The sequence below is a fragment of the Brienomyrus brachyistius genome, chromosome 3 (genome assembly GCF_023856365.1).
Source record: "Brienomyrus brachyistius isolate T26 chromosome 3, BBRACH_0.4, whole genome shotgun sequence".
NCBI classification, from domain to species: domain Eukaryota; kingdom Metazoa; phylum Chordata; class Actinopteri; order Osteoglossiformes; family Mormyridae; genus Brienomyrus; species Brienomyrus brachyistius.
In genome coordinates, this window is record NC_064535.1 from 14,211,001 (window position 1) to 14,227,537 (window position 16,537).

The window sequence follows — 16,537 nt, forward strand, 5'->3', positions numbered from 1 at the left end:
GAAAATCAATTAATAAACAAAAGCTCTCTGAGCAGATAGCCTCCTTCCACCCCTTCCTATTTATGCCCCAATTGGGTGTGCAGTGAACCTTCTAATCAGATTGAAACCTTGAGTTTCAAATCGATGCCGGTCCTTATTAGGTTTCATGCTAACGCCCCCAAAACTCATCATTTCTAATCATGGAGAGTCCGGTGTCGCTGGATGGGAGACGCTGAGTGAATTAAGCCTTTGAGGTCCTGTACTTTTGTAGGACACCAGAGATTGCTCATGTTCTAGGGTCAGTACAGAGCCACCCAGGCATACAAATCACAGGATCTGTGCCAAACGAAATGTCTAACGTTATCACAGAGAAAGACGTGCCAATTGCGGTCTCACATTTCTATCAGGTCATTGCTCTCTATTATTCTTTTTCATATAGCATTTTCAGGTTTCGGGTCGCACTTAAATCAGTTTGCTGGCTGTTTCCTGCGATGGGGTCCAGAGGTAAGGTTATTCTGGACTGTCAGCCTCCCGGGTGAAGGGCTTGACACCCAGGCGGTGATGGTGACGGATGGAGGCGCCGGCATGTCTGTGCGTGTCTCGGGCCTCACGCTGATGGCCAGGCCCCTAGACGCCTCATCACGTATCTCGGGGCTTGTGTCAGCTTCCATGGGGAGATTTTCTCATCAGAAGGCAGGCAGGTGGAGAGGAAATCAGTCTCTCTCACCGTTTTCCTCCTACTTCCTCTCCCCGACTTTGCCCTCCCCCTCTCTTTCACCCCACTGACTTCACACCACTAAATGTTCATAACCTGGACAGCAAACACCGCAACCCAAATAACAAATATCATGAAGCAAAGAAATGACCCCCACGCAAGCCTAGTGACTCAATGCCATTCATACTCCGACGCACCTCCGCACGCCCACAGGGTTTCTGGGCTGACAGGTAGTGAGCTGACCAGTCTACAGCTGGCACAAAGAAAGAAAAAAATTATTTTTTTCTGATAACTGTGCTCCACTGAAGTCCTGTATAGGCCTGTGTGGAATCTTGTATCTAAGATGCCTCCTGCAGCGACACTGAAAAGGACACACTAATTTGAATTTATTGTACCTATCTTGTAATCAACAGTGAGCTGATGCTTGCCATTTGTTGTCAGACATTGTGTGATAAAACAGGAATGTATCCTTCTGTCTTTACCCTCAGCTAAACCCTGGAGATGTTAATAAAACCTTTTCTCTTGCTTTTGGTAGCTAGACGTCAGTAGCTTCTCAGAGGACAGAGAAAGATCCCAAAGTTTGCCAGTACAGAGTAGGGTAGTCTCAGGCTCTCAGAGTCCAGGGTCATCGACCAGTCAGGTTTAGTCTCGAGTGTGTGCTTCTCCCCCCAAAAAGATTAACTGCAGCTACGTATGCTCTGATCGTAAGAGGTAATTGATGAATTTAGAGTTATAAATTCATTCGATTTCTCCGCAGCAGACTGGTTTATATTACCTGCCTCACTTACAGGCTCTTCATGGGCACAAAGGGAGAGGCTTGCAGCCAACAGAAAGGCAGAGTGGTGAGAGGCTCCTCCCACATTCGAATATCAGTGGCCAGAGTAGGGAATTAGAAAGCTGTAGCACGCAAAGGGACAATAAACAGCTGCTGAAGAAGTTAAGAGTTAAGGGACAACTTTTATCTTTCCGCCCGGTGCTCAGGTTGCTAGGAAAACAGAGGAGAAAGGGAAAGAAAGGATTTTGATGGATTACTGGTGTGGAAGTCCAGAGAGAATACGGAGTGCGATCGCGATGGAAGCACAACAGCCCAGTGTGTGTGAAAATGCATTCTGTGAACGGGACGTGACCACACACATGTCTCAGATGGGTCGGGCTCGCGGGGACAGTCACACGTGTGCAAGTAAATGAGGACACTCTGATTTTATAATGCAGACTCATCATTAGCATTAAGATATGCAGTAACTTGGAAAGTGGAATATACCAGAATTCAATGGAATCTACTCTCGGTAGTTAATTTTCCGGCATTTCTACAGACATATTAGTGGATTCGGTTGGGGTATTTTTTTTAAATTTCACTTATTTTATTTTCATTCAAAAAAGAATGTCCTCAGAGAGGGGTCTCTTCTCGTAGAAGAAGGTCGTGTTAAATGAGGAAGAAGAAAGCTCTATCATCCCTGAGCCCTACAGTATTCCGAAAAATGAGATATGTTATTTATTTATGAGCTGTTGGAAGGGTAATACATTCTGAAAGCTACGTGTTTCAAAAAGATTAAAATCCTGTTAGATTTTGATTAAAAATATTAGAAGAAATTCCCGTACTACAAAGAGACCAGAAAAATGCATGGTGAATATAAACACAGAGACACACACACGCACGTTTTAAAGAGCAATCAGATGGATATAAAGCATGTCCTGGCTTGTTCATCAAAGCTAGAGAAGTAGCGGGTTAATAATAACAGCCACCTCACAGGCATTAACACGGCTGACTAGTTATTATCCGGGACACCGATCTCTGCCATGGATACCCAAATCGCAGTGACCTGCCCTGCACTCACGCGTAATGCGGTGCCGTAATTGAGTGTTGTTTCATCAGCAGCTCCAGAGAGGCTATTACAGAACATGTGTAGCACTGAGCGAAGCCGCTCCTGGCGGCACTGTGAGCTTCACAAACTGATCCCAGAACAGCCTGCTCCCAGGGGACCAAACAGCCGGCTTTGATCTCGATTGCAGTTTCTTAATTGGTGTTTTTCGGTCCGACATGATCATGCTTCTGCGTGTGCCTTTGTGGGTGTGTCGACACCAGGAGAATCTAATTACAAAAATCACTGAAGTTGGAGAGCTTTATAAAAGCATAAAAATTTGAACTATGTTGAGGATCCAAGACCAGGTAAAAATAACAAGAATGATTTTCTAGTGTCATTGGCTTTGAGTCAAAAGTCTTAAGATGACCTCCAAAAATTAAAGAAAATGAAAGGTTATCTATATTCAAATATTACTTTATTTATTGCTATTATAGTTATATTCTGTGAAGCCACAAAGTTTGACCATAACTTTGATAGTACCACATTACCTTGACAGCCTAGGTTAAAAATCAATAAAGGAAATATTATTAATATAACAAAGTAATTTTTTAGGCATTCAGCTAAATGAAAGGATCCTTGTAGGATGTCATTGGCCCTCATGGTTTGGCTGCCGTGCAGCTTCCAAAGCTTTTAGCTGAGGCCAGTCATGTGACCATTGGCAAGATACTAACAGGCCAGTCAGTGAATGACAGAAAGACCCTCTGTAATTCTGGCTGAACAAAGCCTTGTTTGATAAAACTCTCAATGGGGTCCAGGGCAGTGCGTGTGCGTGTGTGTGTGTGTGTGTGTGTGTTGGGGGGGATAGCATGCTGATCCCTCAGAAGCTAGTTAGCCAGTATGAGCTGGAGAAGGACACAAGGGCAAATTATCTCGCAAGCTTTGTGGGCACATAACTGAAGATCATACGACTGTCTGAATGCAACGATGTGTATGTTGTGCACCCCTCCCCCCCCCCACTTCAGTTGATCGATTTCTCTCACGCTCTCTTCATTCACCCCTTAAAAAACACTACATACAATAATTGCATAGTACTCTTAATGCAAATGAATGAATCAAAATCTAATTATCGTAAAACTGAGTTCTTCAAACCCGTGGAGATAAATTCCACAGTAGCCAGATGTAGCTATAAACAGAGCCAATGCTGTATATTTTATTATTACCATGAATATGTTAATGCATATGCCTGCATGGGTCCATTTATCATATAAATGTAAAAATTTCAATGACAGAAAATTGAATTCAAATGAACCCATATGCAGCACCTTTAATATGGTTTTTCTTTACTTGGTGTGACAAGATTTCTAATTTTTTTTTAAATTTATAGTACTTGGACTTTATTGGACTGTAGTGGACGAAGAGCATTACACCGCTGTGCAGCTGTCTGCTTTATCGAAGTCTAACCAAAACCAAGAAGATGCAGAACAGAAGCCGTTAAAATGAATATATTACCACTGCAAATTCCCAGTTAATCACCAAGACAGAGACATAAATTATACACATGCTAAATGTACTCTATATACCTAGTGTGTAATTCATGCTTGTGTCTTATAAATTAAGAACCACAGTAAGACATGTAGGCTACATATATGATATATGATGGCACAGAACCATCTATGTATGATTTATTGTCTGTTTTGATTTACCGTGCATGTAAAAATGAGGCTGTCACACGCTAAGTAGTCAGGATTATCATGTACTGTCAGTCACAACAGACTTAACTCTACTGCCATTGGCCAGTTTTTTAGTCCCTATTCCTTTATTTAAGAATGCAAACTCCACCCCCTCCAGGCTTCAAAACCTTGTGTCTCCTGGCATAGATTTTCTGTTCATAGCAGGTGCCTTCTGACCCACCATAAAGGAGCAGAAATGTTTCATTTTACGAAACATACAATACCAGTCAAAAGTTTGGACATACCTACCCATAGAAAGGTTAACAGTGGTACTTAATTGTACAAGCATAATTCGTTAAAAGTGCTAGCATAATTCGTTCTGGAAACGTGCTTGTAATCCAAATCACTTGTATATCTAAGCGAATTTTCCCATAAGAAATTATGGAAACTCAGATGATTCATTCCACTGCCCAAATATGTTCATATAAAAATGATTAATACAAAATATGAAGTAAAATATATAAAATACATTAACCTGCACTTTACCTTTAAAAAAATCGTGGATGGTGTGTGGGAGACGAGAGAGAGGAGAGGAGGAGGGTTATGTCGTATATATACTATACTATAACTAATGGAATCACTGCTATCTGTGGGTACACTGGAATTTTTTTCTTTTTGAATGACTTTAACAAGGAACCTATCTAATGACAGTTGCTTTTGCCTCTTTTTCGATTTCGCCGAAATGTGGACATTGCAGTGTCGTTAAACAGATCCATTGCTTGCACTGCTACGCCCTTATTCAGGTGGTGCTTTTCTACTAAATTTTGACTATATGAGTGAGACACGCCAGCTGAGACCAAGCATGGGAGACGATTACCCACAATCCAGGAGCGAGAGAGAGAGGAACCATCGGCTCAGTTGTGATCACATGACGGTGGGCCGTATACATAATACTTGTATTGCAAGACCTTGCTCGTTTATCAAGTTAAAATTTATTTTTAAATTTTGCTCATCTTGCAAAAGACTTGCAGACCAAGTTACTCGCAATCCAAGGCTTTACTGTATTTGTACAATTCTGTACATTTCATTATAAACACAAACAAAACTATACAATAATATATGGAATTAAGCACTGAACAAAAAAGTAAACAAAAAAAATGTTGGGGGGGAGGGGCAGCTCTGTGGTTTGGTACTCATTAGGTTGCCTGTTCAAATCCAAGTGAGGTGAGTGATCCCACCCTTAACGCCAATTGTTCCAGGGACTGGCTGACCCTACTGTCTCCTCAAAGCCAGTTTCATGAGGTGGCTTCCTGAGATGCTTTTCCAGTGGTCCTGAAGGAGGCCCCATATATATGCTGAGCACTTATGCTTAGCAGTTTTTCCTTCATTTTCTGGTCAAACGTCTCCAAACCCATTTCTGCTGGGTTTAGGTAAGGTGGATCGGTCATAGGAGTGTCCACATACAGAGGACATACAGTGAATGGACTGTATGCATTCCATTACTTTTGCATAACTATTTATGTATGGGGACGTGATGAACCTGGAGCTTATTCCAGAGATCAGAGGGCAGGGGAACACCTGGGATGGGATGCCAGAGTATTACAGAGCATACACTCCAACAGAGTATGGTTGCTTTTGAAACATTGATTCATCTCACCACATGTTTTTGGGTCAGTGTACCTGGTGCAGACCCATGCAAACATGTGGAGGACATACAAATTACACCCACGTAGCCTGGGGATTCAAACTCATGACATATTGGGTGTGAAGCTCCAGTACTAAACAAATGAGCAAAGCAAAACCAATGCAAAGTTGCTTATAGTATCATAGCCGACAGCAGCATCAGAAGGTGTTTAACAGTGTTTCCTTTTTCCTGCAGTTTAATTTTTCATAGTAAGAAGTATTTTGCTTCAGACCCTTAGGGACTTTTGCTAAAACCGAAACCTTAACCGTCCGTCCATCTTTCAGATTCACCGAGTTCCTGGAGCCCTTTGAACGAGTGATCCAACCGGAGGAGGTTTGGCTATACAAGAACCCCCTGGTGGAGTCCGATCACATCCCAAAGAGGGTCATGTTTGTGAGTACCTGTCCGACATTCGCGCCATCTACTATGACATCATTGTCATAGCATGAAAGTCGGAGCATGAAAGGCTTTAGCCGAGTGACTGGCTGTCGCCCATAGTTTAACTGTAAGAGTGTCCGGCCTCCACCCAAGCCTGCCTGGTGCAGTGCAATGCATTAACATGACTACACGCTCTGCTGCATGTGAATTACAGCCATCCTGGGCAGAAGAAACGATAATATCAAATCATTTGTTCTGCCACATTTTATTTTAAGTGCCTCCATATGGGTTAGATGAATTTGCCGTAGTGGGTGCTTTCAAGGGTCTAATTGAATATCCTGACCATAAAAAAGCAATAGAAGAACAGGAGAAACAGTAAAAATGCATTTAAAAACTGAAATTGTTGAAATAGGCTTGGATTTAATGTACTAGAAAACAAAAATTTCTTCTAGACAGATTTTAATGTTAAAAAGTAACATTGATGAGCACATCAAATGTGCAAGGTTAATTGCTTATTTGATTTTTCTTTATATATATATATATATATATATATATATATATATATATATATATATATATATATATATATATTCAGGGTTGAATTTCAATTACTTTTTCAACTCTTTCTTGTTATTGCAATTTAGATTCTTGCTAGATTGTTATTCTTCTCATTTTATATACATAACTTGCCATATTCCTTATCCTGTCTATCTCATTACTTACTTTATTATTAGTCAGTGATATGCTTTGAATCCATGAGTGACAGGGGAGGGGTCACTCCCGAGGCCAGTCACCTTTTCTGCTGGGGCTAGTGCCCATGTGGCCCCACCCGTGTCTGTGTGTATAATTATCATCTATACTTGACTGACAGTCTTTCTTATTCAACAGTGGTTCACAACACCAGCCACTCAAGGAAACTGAGAATTTATCAGTCCCTCGATGTCAATGGACATCTAATCAAACAGAAAATGGGCTCAATCAAGTGAATCGAGACTAGAGTGAAACCGAGGCTAGTGTGGATGACAGCAGGTCCATACAGGCAGTCCGTGTGCAGGGCTGTGTGGATCATGGATAGATGAAATGTGGTGTGATTCTGGAGTGACACAACAATGGCACGATATTGCGGGAAGCGCCATGGGTCACATATATATGCATATTCATTGCATGGAAAAGCCCTGTTTTAAACGTGGACCAAACACATGAAAAGCTCGTTCATTTTAGAAATTCCTTGTTTTTTGTATTTCACTGTGCCTGGATAATCTGCTCTCACTTTCTTTTATTTCTGCTCTGAATAAGGTCTAAGTGGTAATTGTCATTGATTAAAAGTGGATCGTTTCTCAGACATAACAGGATGTGAGCAGTTTATTAACAAAACAAACAGACATAAAACATGTACAGGTAGCAGTATCTGCAGACTCTACAGGGCCTGACCGCAGTGCTTTGCCACGAAATGTGGCTTGAAACTGCTCTCTTTGTGGAAAGACAATAAAACTGACGGAAGAGGCTACCCATGCAGCCCCGAGTCCAGCCCGAACCTCAAAGGCCCGAACCTCCAGCTCTGCAGGGAATCAGTCACTCATAGACTTCATATGGTTCAAGTGAATTCTCCTTGACTTGGATGATAACACGAAAATATACACCTGAAACAAACACCTGCTGGAAAGACATTCTCTAAAGTGGATTATTACCTGTCATCAAACAGGTGCTGTGTTGACAGTCCCCTGTGACTGAGGCGTCATAGACTCTGCTGTCACTCACAGGTGGCACGGGAGTGAGTGACAATGGAAAGGGGGTGACACAGAAAGGATTTAAAACACAGGGGTGTCGCTCTCTGACTTCAAGGGCTTGCCTCTGACTAAAAAATAAAAATCTCTCAGGGAAACAATGAAGGGGAAGACAAAGCACCTATCGTTGGTATTTCGTCATGTTGACAGAACACCTGAAGACGCTTATTCCGTCATTTACCATTTTTCCCTCGGCTCTCTAACCCAGTGTGGTTTTTAGAGGGTAAAACATGCTCTGGGGCACTCACTGTGTTAAAAGAGCGTAAAACAAGTGCACACACACAGTGACTGGTATTAACAGGAAACCTTTTGCGTATTAAGTGCCGAAGAGAAAGGTTACAGACAAAAACAAGAAAGCATATTCCCTCTCATTTATTATTGGCTTCACCATTAAGTCACCAAATTATCACTAAAACAATGTCTGTTCTTTTTATAAGAGTCTTTGTTAAATACACTGTACTTTTTAGCTGTGTTTTGACCCTTGAGAGACTCCAATGGGAGCTTGAAGGCTAAGGAAACTTTGGGTCCCGGAAGATGATACTGCACAAGATTTTTCACACACACACATGTAGGATATACCTATCCTTATGGGGCCCGCTCATTCACTTCTATGGGAAAAATGCTAACGTTAACTATGACAACCTTAACCCCCACCCAGCCCTAACCATAACCATAAGTAACCAAGCAAAATACAAGAGTTTGTGCATTTTTAGTTTTTTCATATCAGTCACCGATTTTTATAAAATAGAGTTTTCCCAGTTTCCTGGTCCCCATAAGGGAAAAAAACGGATATTTATCACGTTATGGGGACATTGTGTCCCCATAAGGATAGGTATACCCGCTCGCACACACACACACACACACACACACACACACTTCATTTATGTCCCTTGAAAACAAAGAGAAGGGAAAGAATCAGATTGAGAAAAGTTGAACAGGGTCACAATGAACATGAAATCTCCTGATTGTAAGAAGTGACTTTGCTGATCTTCTGAGTAACCCTGCACTTCCGTTTTGGAAGGTCTGGATGATTATTACATAATGGCAGGTAACAATCAACAGTAATTGAAAAGGTGGTAATTTTGTGGGTGTTGAGGACACTTCACCCAGCGGTCAGGGCAATGGCATGAGAAACAATAACCAGCCCGGTGTTTCGAGGACAATGAAAAGCCCTGCTTGAGGCAGCTCATGTCCTGAAGCTGGGATTGAAGTGCTTTGGCGTAGCTCTCGTCTAAGCAAAGAACCCGCCATTGAGGAGAACCTGAGAAAAGAGTCTAGAACAACCTTCTCACGCTCAAGAGACATGCTGACGATAAATGGCCCACATAGCTGTGGAACAGCAACTGGTGCCGTTAAGAACCCAGACTCACAGCCAAAAAAGCCCAGTCAGTGGCATTGTGTGTTTCCGCAAGATATTAAACCTGGTTCGTCACATACATGTCCAGCTGACGAATGGCTGATGTTAACAGAATGGGTCAAGAAACTGCTGTCAACCTTTCAAATTTTACCCAACGAAAAACGATTCACAGTTAGTCTCTGGTCAGACCCCGGTTCCACAACTAACAAGCCGCTGAAGGTCCATATTAAGCTATATAATCCCCTTTAAGGGAATTGTTATCACGGTTTATTGTTTTATAACGTCGGCCTTCTCCTTACAGGCTATTTCCTTCCTGACTCCTCTGGCAGTCATATTTGTGGTGAAGATCATCCGCCGGACGGACAAGACGGAAATTAAAGAAGCATGTCTGGGTAGAGTATAGGGGCTGAAACTCCGCAGCAGCTTCTAGAGCATTCTGGGGTTTTCTACCCTCTCTATCTGTTTCTCCTTCATAGCTTTTGTTCCGTACAATCGTTATAGCCTTGCTTGAAAAGGAAGGAAATTAAAATCTCAATGCAACAACAGCGCCCGTGCTCATCTTCAATTTCGTGTCATTTGTCAGCATCACGGTGAATAATCAGCCCTGCTTTGTAAGCCTCGAAGTGCCCAGATACAGTAAATATCAAATGCCATTAAGTAACAGCATTAACAGAATCCAATTAAGCAGAGTCAGGGACACATTGTGCGAACAGATGGATTAATACTCTCTTTCGTTTGAATTAATTTGCAGAATTATTGAAGAGTTGAGAGTGTTAACATAACTTGGCAGAATTTCTGCAATTATCCTTGACAAAGTTTCTCGAAGTTACTGCCTTAATGTATGGAACTTCCTGTGTCTTTCACACGATACATACAAGTTGCCTGTATCTCATTAAAAAGTCACAGAATAATATTAAATGAATTATGAACTGGATATTCTGCTAGAGCAGAGTTATACCATAAATTAAAGCTTTTTGCGGCAATTAATTTTCGCTAAGTCAGAGACCTGTGGCAACGGCCTCATTATTATCCACAAATCCCTGCATGCTTACTCTCAAAAAGCAAAGAAACTTATTCCTACAGCAACAAATACAAGTGCCAGAAATGGCATCATGTCTACTCACAGTCATCATTTAATTAGTTAAGCGGCACATAATATCTAAAGCAACATAAGCACAGAGCAAGCTGGTGTTTACTACAGCAATACAGGTTGAACTTTTCAACATAAAACCTGAAGACTCTCAAGTCGATACCATAAACTTAGTTTGCTATACCCTACACTTTCTGAGCTTTCTGACTGACTCATCCATCCCAAAAATGGTAATAGCTTTGTCCATAAGTACATAGTAATGTGAATTCTCATTTTAAAACTGACTGCCCTTAATTTTAGTCCTTAGCGCGTCACCTTGCTTGCTTTTTCTCCGTGTTTCAGCTGTCTCCCTGGCCCTTGCCCTGAACGGCGTTTTCACCAACACCATCAAGCTGATAGTGGGCAGGTAAAACATTAAACGAGCCCATCCTGACAAGCGAGTCCATTCGCCACAGAGCTCAACTTTCAGACTTTTAGTAAACGCATTGGCTATAGATAGTGAAATAATAAGGTACTAATTTAAACTAAATAATAATAATAAAATTGTAATGCATACCATGATGTCTAAGTTCATATATTGTAGTGGTCTGGTAGCCAAACACTGGAAAAAATGCATGTGTGTTTGTGCTGCCCCCTATAGGCCGAGGCCTGACTATTTCCAGCGCTGTTTCCCAGATGGACAAATGAATGCCAAGATGTTGTGTTCTGGCGAGCCAGACCTGATTTCCGAGGGACGCAAGAGTTTCCCCAGTAGTCATTCCTCCTGTAAGTCACTGATTCATACCAGCATTTCCACACAAGGTATATGAATATATTCAAAGGGACTTTAAATCAACACCAAAGAATCAAATCAGCTCTTAATAAACAGTGTCTCTGTTGGGATCTGCAAGTTCAGCTCGTCCAAATACTGCCTGGAAGGTGTCCAATATGTGAGACAGGAGAAGAATTGAATGCGCCAAACATATGATGAACACTGACGCACATTATAGAACTCCGCCCTTAAAAAACCAAAGTATAAGATTATGTATAAAATGCGTAGCTTCCTGCAAGTGCATGGGGTAATATCACATTCTTAGCTGTGACCAGATGAAATAGATTTCCTTCAACATTTATTCATAGTCGCTGTGAAAAGACAAACCACAAAAAATTGGGCGTGTCACACTGGAAATATAACTTGAAATAGCATAATAGAAATCCTAATAGGATTACAAAGAGTTCCATCATCTCCTAGGAGAAGCTTTAGGTCAGGTTTATTCACAGCACCGTAGTTAGTATTCTGCAGATGCTCCTCAGGAATAGATCACAGTGATAAGGCACTGGTCGGTAGTCTTTTTGATACACTTATGGAAGTTTACAGTGGGAATCTCTGATCAGCTCTTTGGGTAGAATTTCTGCAAGATTTTCTGAACATGTAGATTATATTTGTACACTAACCCCCTGGAGTTTTAAGTACAAGTGCTCTGGAGTCTATTTTAAGTTAATTATTGCTTTGAATATTGGGATGCATGTTATGGATCAACGTACATTTTGACTTCCGTACCCTGAAGACTGAAGTTTGTGTTTCTGTTCATCAGAATTGCTTCACAATCATTAGTCCCTGACAGCAAGGCAGAGTTGCCATCGTTGGACACCCTCTTGCTTTTGGCTAATTGACACTGCAGCAGAAAGTGTAGATTTGATAGTTCTCCCAGACTGTGTGTAGCTTTAAGTGGCTTTGTACTTGTTGACATAAAATTTTAATATTTTAACTTCTAAAAGTTGAAATGTCAAAGAACAAGGTTCTTCTGAAGTTTTTAGTTCAGCAGTTCTTGTAGTCATGGATATACTTTTTTTTTCTGGACATCAATTACTTAAGACAAATTTGATGTTATAAAGAAACCCTATTACAAATAAAGTATAAAGTACTCAGGATGTTTGTTGCTGATGTGATGTCCCTTGTTCCTGTTTAATCGGGAACATGAATGAATCTTGAGGACGGCACTTTCAATTTCTTTCTGCCAAATTATCTGTCAGCTTCCAAGGTCTATGGGGCAAAGTATTTGCTTGGATAAAAATGATTAGAATGAGTCTTATTCTGAATCTGACTCTCCGTCAGTTTACAACATTCAGCTGAAGCAGACATGAGATTTCCATCATGGTTTTCTTTGGTCTATTGCTGCCTAGTTCTAGCCTGATTTGGTGTGAATTTTTCCCTCCCCTCACGGCCTATAAGAAGTCAGAGTTGTTCAGAGCCTGGTGCTCTGTGGGCAGCTGCCTCTGTAAGGTCACGGGCAAAGGAAGGCTTGCGTTGATGTTATCGATAACACCATGAAGGGGGAATGGCCACATGGATTTGTCGTTCCTGCTTTGAGTGTGCGACTTCATGCATGACACCTCCATTTAATGTGACCAAAGCCATTTAATTTTTCAAATACTTTTTTTTATTATTTTTTTATTTAGAAACAAATGAAACACACCGTTGTAACCAGGTACAGTTTGACAGCTTTGCATTCCAGATGAAATGCTTGCTTTAAACTTCTTGTCCATCATCTCCTGTGTATCTAGCCCATGTTCATTTATCTATCTGTTGCGTCTTTGGGTACCTCAGAGACACGTAAATCCTTAGAGGTCTTTATTGCGTAAAGTTCCGGGAGTTTGCTAATTGTATGGCTAATCATATTACAGGTCTGTATATGAGCACTGGCAATGAAAATCTGAAACATATAATGCATGCAGTCATGAAAAGCAGCCTGCTTCATATTGGGTATGCAGATTAGAATGCAAATAAGATGATTATGTGAAATCTGAGGAAGTAAGGAATAACAGTATATCATGATAACGGTGTATGGACTATAATGTAACACGCACTGGAGCACCAAAGACGTATGCAATTATTTCAATAAACACAAATTAACAAAGCCAGGCAAAACAGTGTAAATAGGCCCCATTAAATATGAAGTCTTTACACTAATTAGATGTATTCTTCAAAAGAATTTGGAGTAAGGGCATATTTAACACGCAGAGGACAAATATTTGAGCAAGCCCTCGTATATCTAGTGTACTTGAAATTTTCTCTCCCAGCTTTCCATGAAAGGCTTTGGCATGATATCGATTCGTCTCGTTATCCGTGACGCCCGGTTCCAGTTTGCTGGCGGGAAAATGCCGATGGCCTTCATTTTCACCGTGCACCGTGAGCGTGACATGATTGCACATAAATCCACCGCAGGAGTTTCCCTCATCCTTTTAATCAGATTCACATGCAACAGGAATCGTATTTAACCAGCTGTGAAATATTCCAGCTCAAAGACACCTTTGGTGTATGTAGTCGATTTTTTACATGAATATTTCTTCAAAGGGTTCAGAACAACATATGTAAAACTGTAAAGACACGTTGTAGGACTTCCTTTATCCCTAACTGGCACTTTTAGGTGATGAGTCTCACCAGTGGTATATATATATTTTTATCTCCAGTGCAGGTTAAATAGTTTATGATAGTTAAAATGTAGTCTTAGTTGATTCACAAAATGAATTCGACTTGCACAGTTATTCGCTACTGTGAGACTGACTTCACCTGTCAAGGACTCTCACCTGCAATTCAGCAAGTTTCAAAGGTAGCAAGACATTTCTGGCTGACAGTGCAAGATCAATTGGACCCAAACCAACAACTTTAGAGGAGATTTCTTTGGGATCTTTCAGACGTGCTTTATTAGACAAAAATCACAGGTGACTTGGAAACATTCAGCCTGCCATTTCATTAATTTCTGCAACTAACGGCAATTAGAGATAAATTAATACACATGAATAAAACTTTCAGCCCTGCTTCACTTCTGAGTGCCGTTCCAATCCTCAGCACAGCACTTTTTTTTCATTCACAGGATGAACAACTCAATACCTTCCGTCCCTTGAATCAAGCTAAAATTGATGTTTTCTCTCCTTTACTTTGAAGGTTCCTTCTCTCATAATGCTTCACATTGTCCAAGGAAGAGCATCGCTGCATCCTAAAAGACGCAAAGTCAATCCGTGAAACTGCAATTACATTACGCTATTTTTTTTCACTTTAAAAGGGCACCTCTGGGCATCATGAATATTGTTTTCCCCTTAAATTCATTCTGCACCCTGCCACTATTCAACCTTCATTGGAGAACTTTTCTCATGGGTACCACGGCAACAGCTTGACTCTTTCTTGGCATCGTCTACAAAATCAGGCATCTGTCATTCGCCATGACGGCGGTCTGGCCGACGGCCTGCAAGTGGCACGGCGTATCTTTCCGGTCTTCACATGTCCAAGGCAGACGTGTAAAAAGACAAAGGCTGATAAGTCATTGGGCTCAGGATCACAGCGGAAGAAGTTACACAGACAGCTATTAATTATTGAGATGGACAGTCTGCATCAGCTGAGACCATCAGTCATCTTCAGAGGATCATAATATCATTACTGGAAATATTGGGATTCTTCTGTCTTCCAACCACTTAATGAGTCCTGGGTCACTGAGAAGTCTGGAGCCTATCCCAAGGGGCAAAGGGTACACGGCAGGGGATAACCTGGGAGGGGTACTTGTCCATCACATAGAACACACACAGTGGGCAATTTACAAACATAAGACAGTGTGAGGAGACACTAAGTCAGTTGTTCCCAATCCTGTTCCTGGTGCCTCCCCCATCTGTTTCCATTACAGCCCTACGTTAATCAGGCTTGTATGGCCCATAATAGGCAAATAATGAATGTGGAAAGTTTAAAGCAGTGTAGGTTGGAATAAAAACATTCTGGCGGTGGGGACACCAGGAACAGGATTGAGAACTACTGCTGATAGCAAAGGAACCACTTAAAACAGCAACGATGCCGACAGGTATCAAAGCAGGTACAAAAATCCGGGGTTGAAGAAGACGTATCTGACGCCGTCGGTGTAAACACGGGCTTGAGACCGTCGCTTGGTTAACTGGAAGCTAGAATGTTTTCATGCCTCTGGGCTCGGCTTGTGCTATTAAACAGTCCCAAAAGTTACCTGAAGAATAGAAAATGTCCTTGGGCTTTTAGAAGATTGAGGCATTAATATGAAAAAAGGGAGGGTATGTGGCAAGGATGCAGAACAACTTATGGGAAATGGGAAGCTGTCAATGTTTTATTACTTAACCTAACGGAGGTAAATATGAATCTTGATAGAGAAATGATCTCCCACTTTTCCATCCATCCACTGATCCATCCTCTAACCACCTATGCTAGCCACTATCATGAGGGTTATCCCTGGGCGGGCTCTCTGCCTCCTTCCATTGGTAAATTTATTCAGAATGCCTTATTGTCCTGCAGCTTCTTGATTTATCAGCGATAATCGTACTGAACAACGCAAACAAATTGCAAGAAAATTTTGTCGAATTTTGATTTTGGGGAATAAAAATCTCAAAGGGGTGAGGAACATGCAATTACTTTATTAATTTCAGGCTAGCAGGTTCTGCTAGCTTATCACAGCCACTGCAGACACGTGGGGAACGTGGCGGCGCAGGAGCCCAGCTTCACGATCTGCGCAGTGGTGTTTTGGCATGTCTGTTATTATCTTAAGCCTTCTGCAGATTTGTTTACAGTTGCGGTGGTGGCATCCTGAGAAGATAATTAAAAATGTGCTCTCTGGATGGAGAATGAAACATCCATTGCAAAGACGTTGAGGGATGTGATGGAAATTTCGTCGCGTCTACTATTTTTGAATACGTAGGGCTTCCACCAGTCTCCCCTGCCGGGTGTTTACACATCTGGTTTGTATTCCAGAATTTGCTTGGCTGAGTCTGCACACAACAGTGTCTTGTAATAGAATCTGGTTAATTAAATTCCTTATTTTATCTTCATGTATTTGCCTGCTGACTCCATCTTCTACGAGTAAATAATACCTAAACTGTAATACTTTTAAAAATAAATCGGAATGCTGTTATAGTATTCTAAACTTATAGTTCTAAATTCGCCACTTATGTATTTATTCTCTGAAAATGACATTTATGCCGTTCTTGTAGGCGTTACTAAAGGCCTCTGGAGATCAGGGCACTGATGTTTCTCAGCTTTAATTCAGTCTTTTTATTCTTTTGTGTCTGGTCTCTTCTTGTCTTTACACTCAG

At 41.3% G+C, this 16,537-nt stretch overlaps 1 protein-coding gene across 2 annotated transcripts in view; it reads left to right on the forward strand.

Moving 5' to 3' along the window:
• Nucleotides 1-16,537, forward strand: part of plpp4 (phospholipid phosphatase 4) — a 38,856-nt gene that overhangs the window by 12,189 nt on the left and 10,130 nt on the right. For both annotated transcript variants that reach the window (XM_049009743.1, XM_049009744.1), the window contains exons 2-5: nt 6,135-6,243; nt 9,671-9,761; nt 10,802-10,865; nt 11,100-11,224. In XM_049009743.1, coding sequence (XP_048865700.1) covers nt 6,135-6,243; nt 9,671-9,761; nt 10,802-10,865; nt 11,100-11,224 — 389 coding nt within the window. The remainder of the gene's footprint in view (nt 1-6,134; nt 6,244-9,670; nt 9,762-10,801; nt 10,866-11,099; nt 11,225-16,537) is intronic.